The sequence below is a fragment of the Temnothorax longispinosus genome, chromosome 3 (genome assembly GCF_030848805.1).
Source record: "Temnothorax longispinosus isolate EJ_2023e chromosome 3, Tlon_JGU_v1, whole genome shotgun sequence".
NCBI classification, from domain to species: Eukaryota; Metazoa; Arthropoda; class Insecta; order Hymenoptera; family Formicidae; genus Temnothorax; species Temnothorax longispinosus.
In genome coordinates, this window is record NC_092360.1 from 7,102,674 (window position 1) to 7,120,245 (window position 17,572).

A 17,572-nucleotide genomic window follows, 5' to 3' on the forward strand; every position below is an offset into this window, starting at 1 on the left:
CCTTAAGATTTTCGTTGCTGCGCATGCGCAAGAGTTTTTCCGCGTTCAAGCGGATTGAAGTGGATTTTGATTTGCTCCGCGATTTTCGTGCCGTGTATACCAGCTGGTCACGCATATCAATACATGATCAATACATGTGGAGACCACGTGGTGGACTGGTGGAGAGGTGGAGACGAGATCAACAGTGATCAACGGTTGATCGTTTTTAGACAAAATTGTGCATGAATAAGACAACGTGTTTGCCTGGTTTGCGGGGTTTGCCACAGTTTGGTCGGTCCTGTTGAACGTTATTTTACATCTCCGAATTTCCTTCGAAAGCAGCACGATGGAACTGGTCAAAACGGTCGCTCCTAAAGTTAGTATAATTATCGTCGTCATACAGAGCCTAAAATGTGCTTGAAATTTTGGTGATGCGTTAAGGTTATTCTACATAGAAGTTGTAGTCGTGAGTTGTAAGAAATTGACCAATCACAGATTGAATATTCTCCTCAACTTCGAATGTGATTGGTCAATTTCTTACAACTCACGACTACGACTTCTATGTAGAATAACCTTTAACTGAATCTAAAGCCAATGAATATAAGTTAATAGTGAATATACTGGCAAAAAAAACGAAAAGAGGAACAAAGCATATTTTAAACATAAAATATATATTATTTTTTAAATAAAGAGGACCGTTTACATAATCAGAATACAAATAAAGGAGAAAGAATGAAATAGAGGGGTGATAATTCTTGTTTTTTTTTCCTTGTCAACAGATCAAGGACAGGAAACCTTTGCACACACTGCAGCCAGCAGCCACCGATAAAGACACCTTGGTTGGTATTGACAGGACTCTCAGATCTTGCAAATCGAAAGAGGCAAAAACGAAACAGTAAGTTATCTTTAAACAAGCATTTATTATGACAACGCATTATGAAAAGGGTTAGAAGTACAGATTGTAAATACGGTGTGTTCGGTGTGTTTCTTAGGGATGTAACAAAAACAGTGAAAAAAGGTACTTCAAAATGCACAAAAGTAACTAAGAAGAACTGTTTATTGTAAAGTACACTATTTTCATCTTTTATTTCATATATATATTAGAAGCATGCCGATATGAGATACATACGATAAAAGAGACAATTATAAGAAAATTAGATTTTATCATAAATCTGATAGAAAATACGGATGTAACGTGTACTACAAGTATTGAATGTGATACGAAATTATTGTCTGCTTTTTCCCTCGTAACAATTATATGATTTTTTCAAATTTGAAGAGATACCCCAAACAGACAAAGAAATAAGGAAACAATATGTATGTACTTTTTGATTAAATTTATCTTGTTGCTTTAAGACTACGGCCAGGTTTTTCTGACAGTGGGCAACATTTCGAAGTTCTCTGATATGTACATACACGCGGTTCTATGGACTTAATTATGAAGGGAATGCGCACACAACTGAAAAGCCCATTCTACAATAGCCGTAAAGTATGCATTAAGACGTAAGCAGTAAGCTATTGACTAATGGGATTTTTACAATCCAAGAATGATCAATTTTTACTGCTTACGTCTTAAAACATACTTTTACGGCTATTGTAGAATGGGCTAAAGACTGCATACATGTGTAATGGCCAATCATGTACTCAGTCTCAGTTGTGCACATATCCTCTCCATGACTGAGGGCTGCATGTATGTACACTTCCCCGGCACCGATATTCTGCAAATATTAGCTAATACTAGGTATTGATTGTGTATCACCACTATGTACCACTGAACTATATACTTATAGAATGCACTGCCATGTTAACGTGCTACGTAAATTGGTGAATAACGAGCTTGAGATTTAAAATACAGCTAGATAACAAGTAGACAGCATAAATCGAAATATTTTCTAAATTTGTTTTTATTATTATGTTTATAATATATTTTATTAAAAATAATAAAATATATTATAAACATACATAAATAAAAACAATCCAAATGCTCTTGTAAGGTAGGTCCATAATGACTTCTCCTGTATAGTTCGAGCTGATGTAAGCGACTAGTCGATGCGCATATTTTTCTAACAACAAATAAGAAATTGATGCCCCATCTTTCCGCGACAGTTGAATTCGGTGTTATGTCATTATAAGGCAATTTTTGGCGTGACTCTGGTATAAGCAACCAAAGGGTACCAAACTGCACCAGAACCAATAGCAGCCACGGATAGCAACTTTGGTATATGTACCAAACCATACCAAACGATCGCCAAAAATCGCCTATAGTGTCTTATTTATTTTAAAAATATTAAAAAATGGCTGCATCTGGCATCTGCGCAGAACAGTACAAAATTAATCTCGAGTATGAGCCACATCTGTATCCTTCCACCATGGGTGGGAATGTATCGATGGCATTAAGTGAGAATCAAAGAGGCTTTACAGCCAAATGATTTCAATATTCACATTACAGAATTATCTCGGGATGAATATGGAGCGTAGGTATAATACTTGACCAAGAGAAGCTGAGTTCACTTATCCATCTCCTTTTACAACTTTAGCCATCGTAACTCAATTCATCCTCGCTTCCAAATGAAAAATAATTATGACATGTCTTTTATTCACTGACCACTTTTTTATATATTTAATTTCTTGTCGGCTGATGAAGACTACATAGTCAAAATGTTTCAACGATAATAAATCGCTATTATTTCTAATATCTAATCATCTACTTTGCTCGTTTATTATCCCGCGTTCTTCTCAATAGAATTACTTGTTACATTATTTTTAAAAAATTTTATAATAATCAGTATAAGTTATCGATAATATGTAACCTTTATTCTAATATAATAAAATTCATACCTACCTTTTGTTCGAAAATTTCGCGAGCCATATAATAGAAAAAATTACAATAGGTATTCTGTATAATTTTGAAACAGATTGAAGCATTTTGATTTTTCAATCATACCTCCTTAATTAGATACAATGAGAAACAAAATAATTAATAAAATATAAACTGTAATAGAGTATGCGCGAAATTTTGTGCGATTATGCAGCTTTATAACTTTACGGAAGCTATTATATGCTTAACGTTATATGCATACACAAATCGTCTTTTTTTTCCACGAGAATAAATATATTTTTTTTAATCTTAAACCCCTTGCACAATAGGCGATAGGCGATTATCGCTATCGCCTATTGTGCAAGGGGCTTTAATCTCAATAAGTCTCTTTTTTCAAGAAGACAGAAATAAAAACGGTGGTCACTTTGAGCGTATTCTATTTATATCACATACATTCGTGGTACACATAACTAACGCATATAAAATTATTTTTTGCGACAAAAAGAGATAAAAGTAATATAACAGGGCCGTTTATGTTTAAATTAACAAAGAAAGTCTTTCTTTTTGGGCTTATCAAAAAGCGTAACCGTCAGATCACTGATGCCGCATTTCTCTATTCGTTATATAAAATCTCTCTTTCCCTTTATAAACTTTTTTCTTTTTACCTTTTCTTACGGCTATATATATATATTTTAACCGAGAAACATTGGAAAGAGAGAGAAGCCTATATTAGATTAAATAACACGTTAAGCATACGTGGATTATTGACAGATTCCTTGAATAGATGTAGATACAATTCAGGATCGAGGTTTCCTCTAACAATGAGAGTACGCTGAAAAATCGCGATTTTTGGAAAACTAAATTTGAAAGCAAAGAATTTCTCGCAAATCTGTAGAAAGATACACAAATAACGGAAACACATTTTAAAATTATAATTTGTTGCTAGAGAATTAATTACACGATTGACTGTATAATACAAAAATTTAGAAAGTCGCGATGAGACGCCATTCTCGAATAATCCTCGTTTAAGAAATGTTATACGCAAATTTATTCAAGAATCTGTCGTCAAGACTGCTCTTTCCAAAAAAATTGTCTGTAAACAACTATACAGAAAGGACTAATGAACTGTGATTAACGTTGACCAGTGTAATGGCGCAACTTTGTCCAGAATGTATTTGCCACTTAACGAACGGCAATTAAACCGAGCTGATCCATCCAGTTATATGTTTATAGGAATCCCGAGGCCACGTGAAGCTAAAGCGACACGCACGACTAGATCACAAGTGGAGTGTTCCTCTTCACTTGAAAACACAAAGTGAAGTGCTACTTCTGGTCCATCATATCACTGTCTCTGTTCCGGTTTTGCTCGCGTCGAATAGAGAATTTCATAGCGCCGAGACGAAGTGCGACCCTCGGCTCTATCCCAGGGAGAGGACAATTGTCGGTAATTGCGTCACATAAGTAAACCTCAAGTGCAATCGTTAGAAATAATATAAAAGTACAAAATTCTGCGATTGTCCAATACGTTTTCTTTTTTTTAAATAGGAACGGCGATGCGCGGTGGCAGCGTAAATGCAAAGTGGATTGCACGTCGCAAGAATCGGTGAATGCAGAGTGGTATATGCTTTACGAAGCCCGTTCCGAGGACACTTCAATGATCGAGCCAGGAGTATCACGGCATTTCGGGGGGGGGGTAACTCGAGCCAATTTAACAACACGTACGCGGACAACAGATTTCTAAATTCGGCTATATTCCTAGACGAGTACTCCAGCTGGGTAGATCTGAACACGCTTGGGCCCGTCCAAATCTGCCCATATTCCGAAACTACCAACAACGTCGATACCACTTATTCTGGAATATAATCTACGTTATTGTATACATGTATATAAAAGGATAAAACACAATAATTGTGATAATAAAAACACATTGTAAATTTTCTCAATGGCCTTCGCGTTGCCTGCACTTTCTGCGAGCACGTACCGAGGGAAGTTCTTCCAGAGTAATCGTTTTTAAAAATTTTTCAGAAAAAGATAACGATTCACTTATAAATCAGTCGTAACGAATAGCTCGAACGACAAGGTACAGAAATGTATATAATTTGTCGAAAGCAATTGACTCGACGTATGAACAGCGTCGAGATCTAATGTTTGAGTTATTAGATATTTCCACCGAAGAAGAACTGCCTTTCATCACGTGCAATTCTTTCATATTTGCATGAATAACAACATCGCTGATATAGATATATATTCAACTTCCATCGTTTTAATTGAATTTAATTAATGTTTTATATTATTCTTTTAATTATATTTTTTCTCTATAATTTTTTAAGAGACCTCTCTTCATTATTTTCCGCCGCTTTTCATTTCGTCATACTTTCGCCATAAAGGAAAAAACCATTTATATAAAAGAAATGTGTGAGAGATGTCAAAATTAATTTATAATATAACAATTTTTTTAAGGTAACATTAAGAAATTACGCATTTTCCCCGCTTTTTCGATTACCTTGCGCTAATCTTGCACTCTCTTTCGTTCTCAATATCAACTGCTAAAGGAATTATCAAATACACAACTATACTTCTAAAATAAACGGTACTACTTCTGATAGTAACAGCTTAACGCGAACGATCGAGTTAATATACGTTCAATGAAAAAATACAGAAAATAAAGAAAATACAAGCAAGATAAATAAACCTAACAGAAGCAAACAGTTTCTGTACAGCCTCATTTCGTAATAGTTACATGAGCGAATCATTGAGCTGGCTTTATTTATTTTTCCTCGAGTCAATTAAACTTTCATAAAATATTTTTTTTCTTACGGTAAATAAAAGATCAATTTTTGATATAGCGTAAACATAGTACATACAACCATTTTGAGTCTATAAAGAGTCTATAAGTTCGTGAAGTGTGACTGTTTATATATAAATATGACCGTAAATATAAAATAACAGCTTTTAAATAATGAATCTTACATCACCAATACAGATAAAGCCTCGATAATAGATTCCGACTGTCATCTCTGATCTCTTAAGTGGGAAAACGCTCGTGCGATTATCGACATTGGGATCGTTAGATGTCAGACGGTCATTATACGAATCATAGAAAACGCCTCTCGTAAAAGTATGTACAATTCTGGTTCGAATCGTTTGATATATTCAGGACATCTTATTAGACAGTTCCGCTTCACGCTCTTTAATTGTTTATCGAGATACAATGCTGAACGAGCTAGTTTGTTCATAATGCAGCTGATACATGAACGATAAAACTCTTCTTTATAGGGGTCGGGCGAATAATGACGGGTAATACGATTATTGGAACGGGTATATTGCGTAATAAGCCGCGGGAAGTACAATAGCTCTCACGTGAGTAGCGTATCGTCTAATTCCTCTATTTTGCCCTCCGGTTGAGAGAGCACTTTACGCAACACTTTGCTGACCACGTCGGACAGAGACTCCCTTGCGCCAGCATCCAAGAAAGCCATGCAGCGCTGAAAGATGACAACGTGAAGAAAGAATTAATTACATGGGAGAGGATGCAATCACCTCACAAAAATTAAATAAACCGTTTTAGAAAGGAAACCGATTGGGAAATAGCAACTAACCTGATGTTCTTCTTCGCCTTGCCTCAGCCGAAGCACCGCGATAAGTGCGAGCTCGCTGTTCGCCTTGACATATCCGTTCTTCTCTTTTGTACCGTTTACCAACATCGGCAAGAGGGCTCTGAGCAGTTCGGGTGACATATTTTCAGGTGGTATGTTACGCGCGAGATGAATGCAAACTCGAGCGAGCAATTGCTTCACGTCGTTGCTGTTATTATTCATCGACTGAAAGTTGCAGCAATTGTTAAGGTCTAACATTGGTTTAACATTATAAAATATTATTATCCCGCTTGACATGTAAATGTTTCATGCTGCGCCTCTTTAAATATCACGAGCAATCTATTCGAGTCTCAAATAGACGTGACAAATGTACTTCTAGAGCTTACCCTCACAAAAGGCGACAAAATTTGCTGCGGTATTGGCAGCGATTCGTTCATAAGATACTGAAATAAGTATCCACAGGCTCGTACGCCGTTCATGACAATCTGCACCCTGTCCGCAGCCAAATATGAGAGTATCACCGCACAAACACGATCCTTCTCCTTAGGATTATATACCGTGGTAGGTGATTCTTTCAATACTACGAAAAGCGCAGCCGATCGTCCATGCCTTAGCACCCAGTCAGCATTGGTATCGTTACCTAATCGAATATAAATAATTTTTGTAAGTGCCGTATATTAATTATTTGAGCCTTACTTCTTACTTCTTCATGAACTTACATAAGAGGTGATCGTTAAATGCGATCGCTAAGTGTTCTGGGGTTAACCATCGCAAAAGAGCGCCGAAACAACCAGCGACCGCGTTCCTCGTTACATCATCCGGATGACTAAGCATACTGCTGAGCGTTGCGAATACTTGTTTCTTCATCGGTTCGGTCATTTTGTCGCCAGCGGGGGTCAGTACACCTCTGAGAGCTTGCAGCATCGTTTCCCTGTTTCAAATAATATAAAATTCTTGTAAAGCGTTCCAAAACTCGAAAAACGTATTTGTAGATTCATAAAGATTACCTTATTGCTGGATCATCTCCTGTTTTGATACCAGTGTGAAGTTCAGTAAACAAGGGATCGACACGTGTATGAATGACAATCAGATTGCTAAGAGCATAAGCTGCTTTCAATCTGACTTGTCGATTGCTGTCATTCAACGCCCTCAAGAATGTAGTTTGCAATTGCGGCAAGAATTGTTTCAGCATAACGCCAACCTATAAACAAGATAAATCAATAATTTCGAACCGGAAGAACTTTTGCGACTTGGACTTTGAAAGATAATGTCTTATGTGCAAACATTTCTTCTTTTTATTCGCAAATCGCATAATATAAAGCCTAAAATTCTGACAAAAACTATAGGTTTCACGCATGATGCGCATAATGCATCATTTATCCTTGTTTAACATTTGGTGAACAACAAGAATAAATGATGCATTATCATGCGTAAAACGGAACGCATCCATTATCTTTTGATTTTGTACGAACCTTTCCAAGTAATATAGCAAGCGTCTCGAGAACGGCCGCCTTAACACTCCAGTTGAAACGATCACCGAGAATTCGGATAAGCGGACCAGTAATATGCACTACGCTCGGTTGCAATGCGGCCGCGCTGGACAATTTTATAACTTCTCCTAGTCCTTGAGCTGCGTGCTCCTTTGCTTCCGGCAAACCGTTCAGTATGGCCTCCCTGAAGATCGGTAGGATAGGCGTGATTCCTTTGGGAAGGCAGAATCCGGGTAACAAGTCCTGGCCTTTCAAGTCGGATACTGCGAACCGAACGGCTTGCCTAATGTCCTGTACGTGCGCTATCTGCTGTTCAGATGACAGAGTCTGCAAGAAGTACAACGGTTAAAAGCAAACAATTAATATTAATGTTAATATTACTTTAAGAATTCTCAGGATATAAATTATTTTCAACGTTTCTCTCACACGTTCCTTTATAGATAATATTGATCTTGGCATCCGTGTTATCGCGAGTCATTTCCATTCTTACCTTGGTGACAGCTGTGAGCGCCTCCCAGCTCATTTGCAACACGTCCCTGTCCTCGTCGGTGAACAAATGAATCAAACCCCTGAGCAATTGCGGGACATACTGGCTGTAATCGGCGCGAGTGTCGCGACAGAATGCGCAAAGTAACGTCGCGGCGCTACGCCGTTTCGATAGATCTTCGGCTCTCGTTGCCTCCATCAGCTGATCCATCACAGTCCTGACGCCTACCTCATCGGTGACGGAAAGAACAACAGCCTGACAATATTCTAACTCCTGCAGTTCGTTCGCCGTTCCTTGAGCACTGGAAAGAGCAGTGAGTAATGCTGGTAAGATCCTATGGAGGAACCTTGTCAATGCTTCACCTGCCACACTAGCCAGTATCGACAGTGCTTTCGTGTTAACTGGCGGCGAGGCTAACTGCGGGACTAGATACGGCAGTACAACGCGCGACTTGATCGCCATCACTTGGCGTAAACCGTCCAAAGTGTTTTCCGCCTCCGCCGGGTCAGGCGAGTTCAATTGCGTCAACATCGCCGGCAATATATCGTCGAGGGCGCGAACGCCCACCGTGGAATGCAAGCCGTCGAAAGTCTTAGCAGCCGCCTGACGGACTTCCGGCAACGGGTCGCACAACGCTTTTCTGAAATAGTACGACTCTTTTATTTAAACGCTTGATCACGTGTTTCGATCGACATTTTCATAAAACGATTGTACTCACCTCACCGTTGGCACGAGACTGATGACAAAGGTCAGCACCATATCTTTGTTGGTGCTTGCCATAATTTCCGACAGGCCTATGCACACACCTTGGCGCTGATCCGCCTGGTCACTCTGCAAACCTTTCTCCAAGATCGGTATGATCTCTGGCAACACTCGCTCTCCCAATTTCCGAACGAGATCGCCTAACGTCCGAGCGGCCACCTGCCTCTTATCGTAACTCGTACTCGCCAAACATCCCAGCAAAAGAGTGAACAGCGTTGGTAATATTTCTCGTAGCGTTCTCGGCGTATTCGTGACCACTACTTTCCAGACATGTAGAGCTGCTTGACGTACCATGAGAGCCACGTCAGACCGACCCATGTATAAGCCAGCCAACACACGATTCCGTCTCTCTGCACCCAAGGCATTTATAATGGCATAATGCGATTGTTCTGTACCAAAGTTGTCATCCTCGCTCGCAGTTTCGGTCGACATCTTGCCCGATACACCGGAGATCCTGTAAAGTAAATCGCCCAACAATTGCACAGACGAGTATCGAATACGCCAGTTGTCGTCGAAGAGGCCCTTCTCCAGCTCCGGTAATAACAGCATTATTGCCGAGTCGGCGTAAAGAGTGACGATACGTTGTCCCGCCCTCAATGCGGTCTCCCGCACGTATTCGTTCTCGTCGGCCAACGCCTTCAGGATAGGGTTGATGATCTGTCCTATGTACGGAGTGAATTCCGTAGTGAACGCGCTCGGCATGTATATGAACATCATGATGTATCCGTCCTTCACGTGGGGAGCGATATCGGTTCTCTCCGCGGTGCTGATGATCTCCGGCATGAGCTTGTGAAGCTTCTCGACACCCAGTCCGCGCACCACCTCGGAGAGACCCTGGGCGGCGCCGGATCTGTCGACGCTGCTGGTCTCGGAGGTCAGCGTTTGCATCAGCCAAGGTAAGAGATCCTCGAAGCTGGACTCGCCCATTCCTCGCACCATCGCTCCAAGCGCTCTCGCCGATACGCTGCGTACCTCGGGCACTGGATCGAGCAGACTTGTTTTCAAACCCGGGATAATAGTCGGCAGATACGGGGTCAGGTCTTTCTGATCCGTTAAGGAGTACATATTGCCGATGATTTGCGCGGCCATTTTTCTCGTCTCCGTAGAACGATCGAGGAAGGCGCGCTGCACAACGGGCATGATCAAAGCTAACGAGGGAGCATCGATGAAGTGAACAAATTGCGTATCCAGTAACGTTTGCAGGCAAGTAGCGGTTTTGTGCGAGGGATCCTGTAGGGCTTTCAGCAACACCGGCACAATGGCTTGAATCTCCGGGTTGCGGATGACGCTTCCAATGACCTTGAGCGCCTCCGCGCCGGCTTCTTGCACCTTCGTATGGGAATCACTAAGTACTTCTATCAGTTTGGGGACGATACTCGGTAGGCAGCTGCTTAACTGTTTCGGTGCGCAGTACGCCATAGCGCCAAGTAACTCGACAGATCCTGAAAATAAGATGCATGAATTTTTAATCTCAGTTTAACGTGTCTTCTGTTTTATTTTCAAGATAAATAATAATATCGTTCCTTAATTGTACTAGAGCATCGTCCAGCAATTATAAAATCGAGAAAATAATCATTATGCTGGATACATCTCAGTGCCAAAACTATCAAGCAAAAGATTCGGATTTGAATTTTAGAATTGCGATCCTGCATACATACAACTTTTGGAATTTTAAATGAAAAAATATCTAACTGTAATAGAAAGTATCTGAAATATAAACTTCATCCTAAGATAAATTGAGGATAAACAAATTGTGATACTGCATCTCTTTGGATGTAACAGGAAACTTCTAAACAATAATAAATAAATTTAAAAACGAAGCTTGGTCCTTCAATAAAGAATTTACAATTCTTTTTCATAAAAATTGCAAAAATAAAATCGGGAAGAGGCCAAGGTACATATACGATTCCTTTTCTTCAAAAGACTGCACCATCGCCATCGACGAAGTCTCATGCATGAAAATACAAAAATAATAAAGCCTATACGGAAAGCTAATAAGATCTAGTTATGCGAGATTAATTCTACAATAGAAAAATACTTTTAGTTTATTTACTACCAGAACGAATGTGACGAGTTTAATTACCTGTTTTCGTTCTCCACGAGTCCTCTTCCAGAGCCGCCAGTAGACTTGGCAGAACGAGTTTAACGCCATGGGCAGAAAGTTTGCTCATAACTACTCTGGCAGTGTCGTCGGTAGCGGTTCTCACGTACTGGCTCGAGTCGCCGAAGCACAACAGCAAATGCGGTAATACGTGAACGATGTAGGGCTCAAACAATCTACCGAGCATTGTGCACAGCATCTCGAACGCGAACAGTGCACCTTCGCGGTGCCTGTAATTCTTCTTGTCTTGGATAGCGTTGGTCAGTTTGCTCATGATGTCCAGTTGCTTCAACGCGAGAATTCCCATACCTTTGATGAGCCCGGCCAGTCCGTACGCCGCGCCTTTACGCTCCCCGTACTTGTCCGACTTGAGCAATTGGTCCATTAGATTATCCACGATCTTCGGTGCGTCCTCCTTGATGGCATCCGTTAGATGCGGGAGACAATTGGCCACGGCCTCCTGCACCTGTTGCGACGGCGTGGAGAGCGCCGCGATGAGGCGCATCACGATGGGCTTGATTCGCGGGTCGTTCTTATCCAGATGCCTCGCCAGGGATCCCATGAGGATCACCACCGACTGCTTGATCGAGTCGAAACTGCCAATCTTCGGCGCCTTGTCCATGAAGTCTTCGAAGACCGGCAGCAGTGACGCGATGTTTGCGCTACCGTGAAGATCGACCGCCGCGACGGCAGCCGTGAGCATCTCGGTGCGTACGGATTGATTCCGATCGCCGAGCCCGGTCATGACGAAGAACTGGATGAGCCGGTGTACCGTTTCGGCGGTGAGGAGCGGCGCTATTTGAGCGAGAGCGAGCGCTACCCCGCGTCGCGGGCCCCACGTGTCGATAGGCTGCTCGATAACGCGGCCGAAATCGTTCAGCTTTGGCGGGATCATGGCCAGTTTCTCCTGATACAATTGCAACAAGTTGTCCAACACGATCGGCGTCAGATGCGGCACGTTGGCCAAGCTCTGGGCTAGGGCGTGGGCAGCCGCCTGTTGTACCGGTTCGACCGGATGAGCGATATCCTGGATCAGCTCCTCGCAGAGGGTCTCCGCTTCCGCGATAAAATCAGCCGCGTTCCACAGCTCGTTAGCGAGGATCTTGTTTTCGTCATTCACGTCGAACCGAGCGATCCACACTCTCCTGGTGAGTCTGTTGAGTTGATCCTGATCCTCCTTCTGGGACGGGAAGGCCTGACGTATCACCGTCAGTCCTCGAAGAGCCGCGTCTCTCACGGTCGACAAAGAATTCTGTAATGCGCCGATCAACGAGTCTATGTCCTCGCTGGTGGCGATCGCCGCACCCGGTTGACCGCTACCGGACTGCGCAACGTCCAGCAAGGTCGCTACCGCATGAGACTGCACTCGGCTTGTGGTAGTCTCCATAAGCTCGATGAGCAAGTCGAACATTTGCTTGCGCGGCAAAAGTCTGGGATGTCTGAGGTCTTTCAAATCGGTGGTACTACCTCTCTGTTTGGCGTGTTCCTGAATCAATTGCAGTCCCTGTATGATCATGCCCTCGTCCTTATACGATGTCAGAGTCTTCTTTATGAAAGGAAAAACGTAACAGAACGCGGGCGCCGTGAATAGCTCTTTCTTCTTGATCGTCACCGCGTGTATAAGATTCAACGTTCTTTTAACCGCCACGTCTAGATTTTCCTCTTCCCAGGCTTGGTCCAGATCACACTGCGGCTGCAATTGCCGCAGCGTAACGTGAGCAATAAGGTCCCCTAGAATCGCACCGTTATCCATCGTCACCGTTTGCCGAAGAGATATGTAAAGCTCCGACATCTCGGGTGCTGCCAGGGGAGAACCTAGATTCTTCAAAATGGGTGGTAAAAGGTCCTTTAAGTACAAAGACAGCTCTTGCCGATTGCCGCGTATTGAGCACGCCACTAAGGATACAGTATTATCTATCTTGGCTTTCAACTCGGTTAATCTCTTGCGAATACCATTCTCCTTCGCGATCTGCGCCTTTATAGTTTCCTCTTGTTTAGGTGTCAACTTCGGTTCCTTTATTTTACCCTCTCTCTTCCGTTTCTCGTATAACTCGCGCCGCAGTTGAAGCTCCTCTTGCTGCTCCTTGAACGAGTAGACTTTACTTTCTCTCTTCATATTCATAGAACTGAGAATATCGTTCTCGTCGTTAACGGGCAATACGCTCTTATCGTAGAGCTCTCCCTCGGGAGTGAGATACGTGAAATATTCGTCCTTGGTAACTCGTAGGATCTCCGGATCGTCGAGCTTACTTGTCACGTTTGATACTAGCGCGGGTAGAAAAGCGTCCGGTGCGAGGGACACGATTTTTATAAGCGCATTTTCATAGCTCGGCACCGGTTTATAATTCTGGATTAACATCTTTCTCACCTCGTTGCTGTAGGTACGTAAGAAATCCTTTGGTACGAGATTGTAGTTCTTGGCGATCTTGAACCATAAGTTTGGCACGGCTTTGAGCAGCGCCGGATGATGAGATGGCAGCAGAGCATCTCTGGTCATTTGAAAGGTATGTGCTTCGAATAAGAAGGAACCTGAACATATCGCGAATAATCCATCGGCGAGACACCTGCCAGTAATCTCTCCCATTGAGGTTTCTTCCTTATTCTCTTTATCCGATTCCGACTTGATCTTAACATTTTCCAAAAATTTGTTGAATTCCGTTAACAATGCCTGCGCCGGCCCGTACGTACTCAAACCGGTCACGATTTTCTTGACCAACGGGAAACACCGTTGTCTCGTCACGGAATTTGGGGCAGTGGCGCAAGACACGATTGCTCGATGAATCCCAGTTAGAGCTTTCTCGTTCAGTTTGTCAGAAAATTCAGTGATAAGACGTTCGCAGAGTAACATAAGATGGTACAAAATATCGTCGCTACAGGTCGCCAGGAATTTTTCGGAAAAGAATATTTGCTCGTCTATCGCGTTCCACAGCACGCTCTGCTTGTCATTCTCCACTTGGTCAGCTAAGACGAATTTCAGCAGCAAATACGAAGCGACTAGGCCTTCGGTTACCGCTGTTGGTTGCGCGCATTGCTGCGTAGCTCTGGTTATCGCCTGCGCGAGGATCGGTGCTATTATTTCCGAGTACGAGGCGGCGGGAATCGAGAAGAACAGCTTAATGTAAGCGGTACGCACTGCGGCGGTCGACGTTTTCGCCGCCATACCTTTCTTGAAAGCGTCGACGACGATTTTTGGTACATTAGACGAGAATTTCCTGGACCACAGTGCCATCATTTCGAGAGCGTGTATCAGCGTCTTCTCGTGGACCTCGGTCTCGAGCACCTTGACGAAATGCTCGCAGGCCGTCTCGGCTAATTTCTGCACGCTGTTACCCGAAGCCACGTTGTAGCTGAGATTGCCGGCACCTTGCAGCACAGAGATCTTATGAGTCGCGACCGTGAGTTTGCCCTCCGATCCGTGAAACACCGCGAATACGGATGACAGCAACATTTCCAAAGCCGTCGTATCGGAGCATTGTAGAGCGAGTTTGCGGCACGCCTCAACCGCCTCATCCCGCACCAAATCCTCCTTAGAATGTAGATTGGCAAATAATCCTTTACTTATCTCTTGGCTATATTGGCTCAGGTCGAGATTCAACCCGTTTAAAATGTGACCGACTGATTCGATTATAATCTCTGGATTTCGCAACATAGCTTTTTGTAAAGCGGGAAGTAATTGAGTTTTGAATTCCTCGTGAGTCAATCTCCGAAGAAGTGGCACAGCTGCATCGACTACGTACAAATCCGGTTTCTTCTTACAGCTAATCGTCACTTTTATAAAAACGTCTATCATACTTGCCTGAAATTTACAAAAATACACATACGTAAATACACATAGATATTTGTACATATATTACATTTAGAAATTATAATGTGCGTACTCTTATCTCGCTCACCTTCAATTGTTCCACCAAATCATCTCTTTTCGTCGCAACTAAATATCTCATAAGTAAACTGGCTAGAATAATTATACCGTTTCCAAGCTCCAATTTTGTTAAATGTCCGACATAAGTCTCTATGTTTGCAATAGCGACCCATTCATGCGCGAGCAACGTATACACCTTGTTGGCAAGTTTCTTATCTGCGGACGCTAAAGCCGCAGCAGATAAATTTGCCTGTGCCTCAATGAGCTTTCCTAAAGATTCATCCATTTGAGTTATATGACGTTCGTTATATCCATGGAAAATAAGTAAAGTTGACCACTTCAATGCGATATACGCGGTTAAAGCAGTGTTCAAGCTACAAAAAAAAGCATTGTTAGAAAAATGTTATTTATACGTAAATAGCTAAAGTATAGAAAATTAATTCCAGATTCGACCTACGTCGCAACCACATTCTTATGCCAGGTAGCTTGCTCTGAAATTACAGTTGTCATGTGTTTGATGGTAGCCTCTGGTTGCTGCTTAATTAGTTCCACAATTAGGCTTCTCACGTAGGACTGAGAAGCGCTATCCTTGTATCTATGTAAGGTAAGTGATACCACCTTACAGATCCCATTAACAATTTTGTCATTGATGCCTGTAATGAATAATGAATCTCATATGTGAATAATTTATATAGCTTAATAAACATAATTTAATGGCATCAGTATTTTTGGGTAAACGTGTGACAATATTTTTGCCTAAAGTCAATCGAATCATATATACAGAATTTTGTTATAATTATTTTATTAAGATCCGTTTCAGGGATAGATTTAATATCAGAGATAAAAGATTCATCTGTACATATTTAAATGTTTTCAAGTTGTAGTCATTTTCGTGAGTCCAATGATTTAAGTAGTTCTACATACATAATGAATAAGAGATTTTTATTCATTTCCTAGACAAAGAATTGAACGTGCTATTGTGCTGCACAAAGAGATGTTAAATCGATTTCTGAACTAGGAATCTTTATAAAATATTCTGCATATTATTTCAAGAATATAAAATTTTACATGTGTGTATGCCTATTTCTAAGTCAAACATAACAAATAAAATAAAAATTTGATTTTAAAATTACAGAAAGAAAATTCTAATAGAGAAAAATAAATTACTTGAAATCTTCAATTTTAAACTGCAATATTTTTCATTGATACCATCAAATTATATCAATCAACATCGAATTACGTGATTAATGTGAGAAAATTTAAATAAAAATGTATAGCATAACATAAACAAATCCAAAAATATATAAAGTAAAGTAATATTTATATACATATACAAATATATATTAATTTATCTTCATATGTATCATACAGAAAATAATAGTTATAACAAATTACTTGAATGCATGTTATGTAATTTTCACAAAAATATATCAGATATGTTTAATAATAAAATTATTTTAAAACCCTATTGGCATAGTCAAATTGAATCACATAGAAAATAATACAGTTATAATAAATTACTCAATTAAAATATATTGAACATATATTTTAAATATATTTGCTACGTATATTATGTAATTTTCACAAAAAGGTGTTAATATGTATTTGAAAATGTTCAATTACAATATTTTAATACCCCGTTAGCGTAGTCAAACTGAATCGCATAGAAAGCAACACAGTTACAACAAATTACTTTATTATATAAAATATATTAAACGTATTTCTTTTTTTTAATATTTGCTACATATATTGTGTAATTTTCACAAAAACGTGTCAATATATCTTTAAAAATGTTCAATGGAAATATCTTAAAACCCCGTTAGCGTGGTCAAACTGAATCGCATAGAAAGCAACACAGTTACAGCAAATTATTCCATTAAAATCTATTAAACATATTTAATTAGATAAACATTTGCCACCTGTGCCAGGTGATTTTCACAGAAAAATGTCAGATGTTTTCGACAGCGCTCAAGGGAAATATTTTTGACCTTAAAACCTCATTGGCGTTATGGAAACCTCTGTTGGTGTACGACGATCGGTTCCCCCTCTCGCCCTCCTTATTTTTATAACGCCGTCACCCCGGCCGCGCGTAAGAGCGTCGCTTATCTCTCATCAAAAAATAATACGTGTCCGTCCCGCGATCATCCTTACCGGGATTTGACAATACGCTGGCGACATTTTGCAGAATCTCACGCCGCTCCTTCTTGCTGGCGGTCTGAACTCGATTTGGCAGGTCCTTCAAGGCTTTTGCTAGCTACAACAAAACGCACCGATTTATAATAACGCGACGTTGTACGGAGTAACGCGAGAATTTTCTTCGCATTCCACGTGACTCGCTCACCTCGACATCCGCCATTTCTTCAAAAGCCGGAATGATCGTATAAAGCGCCGCTCTTCACCGCGGGCACGCAGTTTGTGCAGAGTATAGAGCGTGTGATTAGAGAACTCGGATTACTCGGAACGGGCGACCTTGCCGG

At 41.1% G+C, this 17,572-nt stretch overlaps 1 protein-coding gene and 1 long non-coding RNA gene across 2 annotated transcripts; one reads left to right on the plus strand and one right to left on the minus strand.

The window, feature by feature from the left end:
- Positions 1 to 61: 61 nt before the first annotated feature.
- Positions 62 to 4,735, plus strand: LOC139810675 (uncharacterized). The gene is made up of 4 exons (XR_011731458.1): positions 62 to 355; positions 759 to 874; positions 4,031 to 4,241; positions 4,343 to 4,735. It is a non-coding gene; the product is annotated as an uncharacterized lncRNA (long non-coding RNA).
- Positions 3,218 to 17,552, minus strand: L(3)80fj (lethal (3) 80Fj). The gene is made up of 13 exons (XM_071774422.1): positions 17,437 to 17,552; positions 17,247 to 17,349; positions 15,553 to 15,748; positions 15,127 to 15,469; positions 11,216 to 15,029; positions 9,089 to 10,574; positions 8,374 to 9,010; positions 7,866 to 8,210; positions 7,401 to 7,594; positions 7,113 to 7,324; positions 6,780 to 7,033; positions 6,397 to 6,618; positions 3,218 to 6,282 (listed from the first exon to the last, which is right to left on the minus strand). Exons 1-13 carry the CDS (start codon positions 17,449 to 17,451, stop codon positions 6,154 to 6,156), a joined length of 7,950 nt encoding a protein of 2,649 aa, XP_071630523.1. The 5' UTR covers positions 17,452 to 17,552; the 3' UTR covers positions 3,218 to 6,153.
- Positions 17,553 to 17,572: the final 20 nt, after the last annotated feature.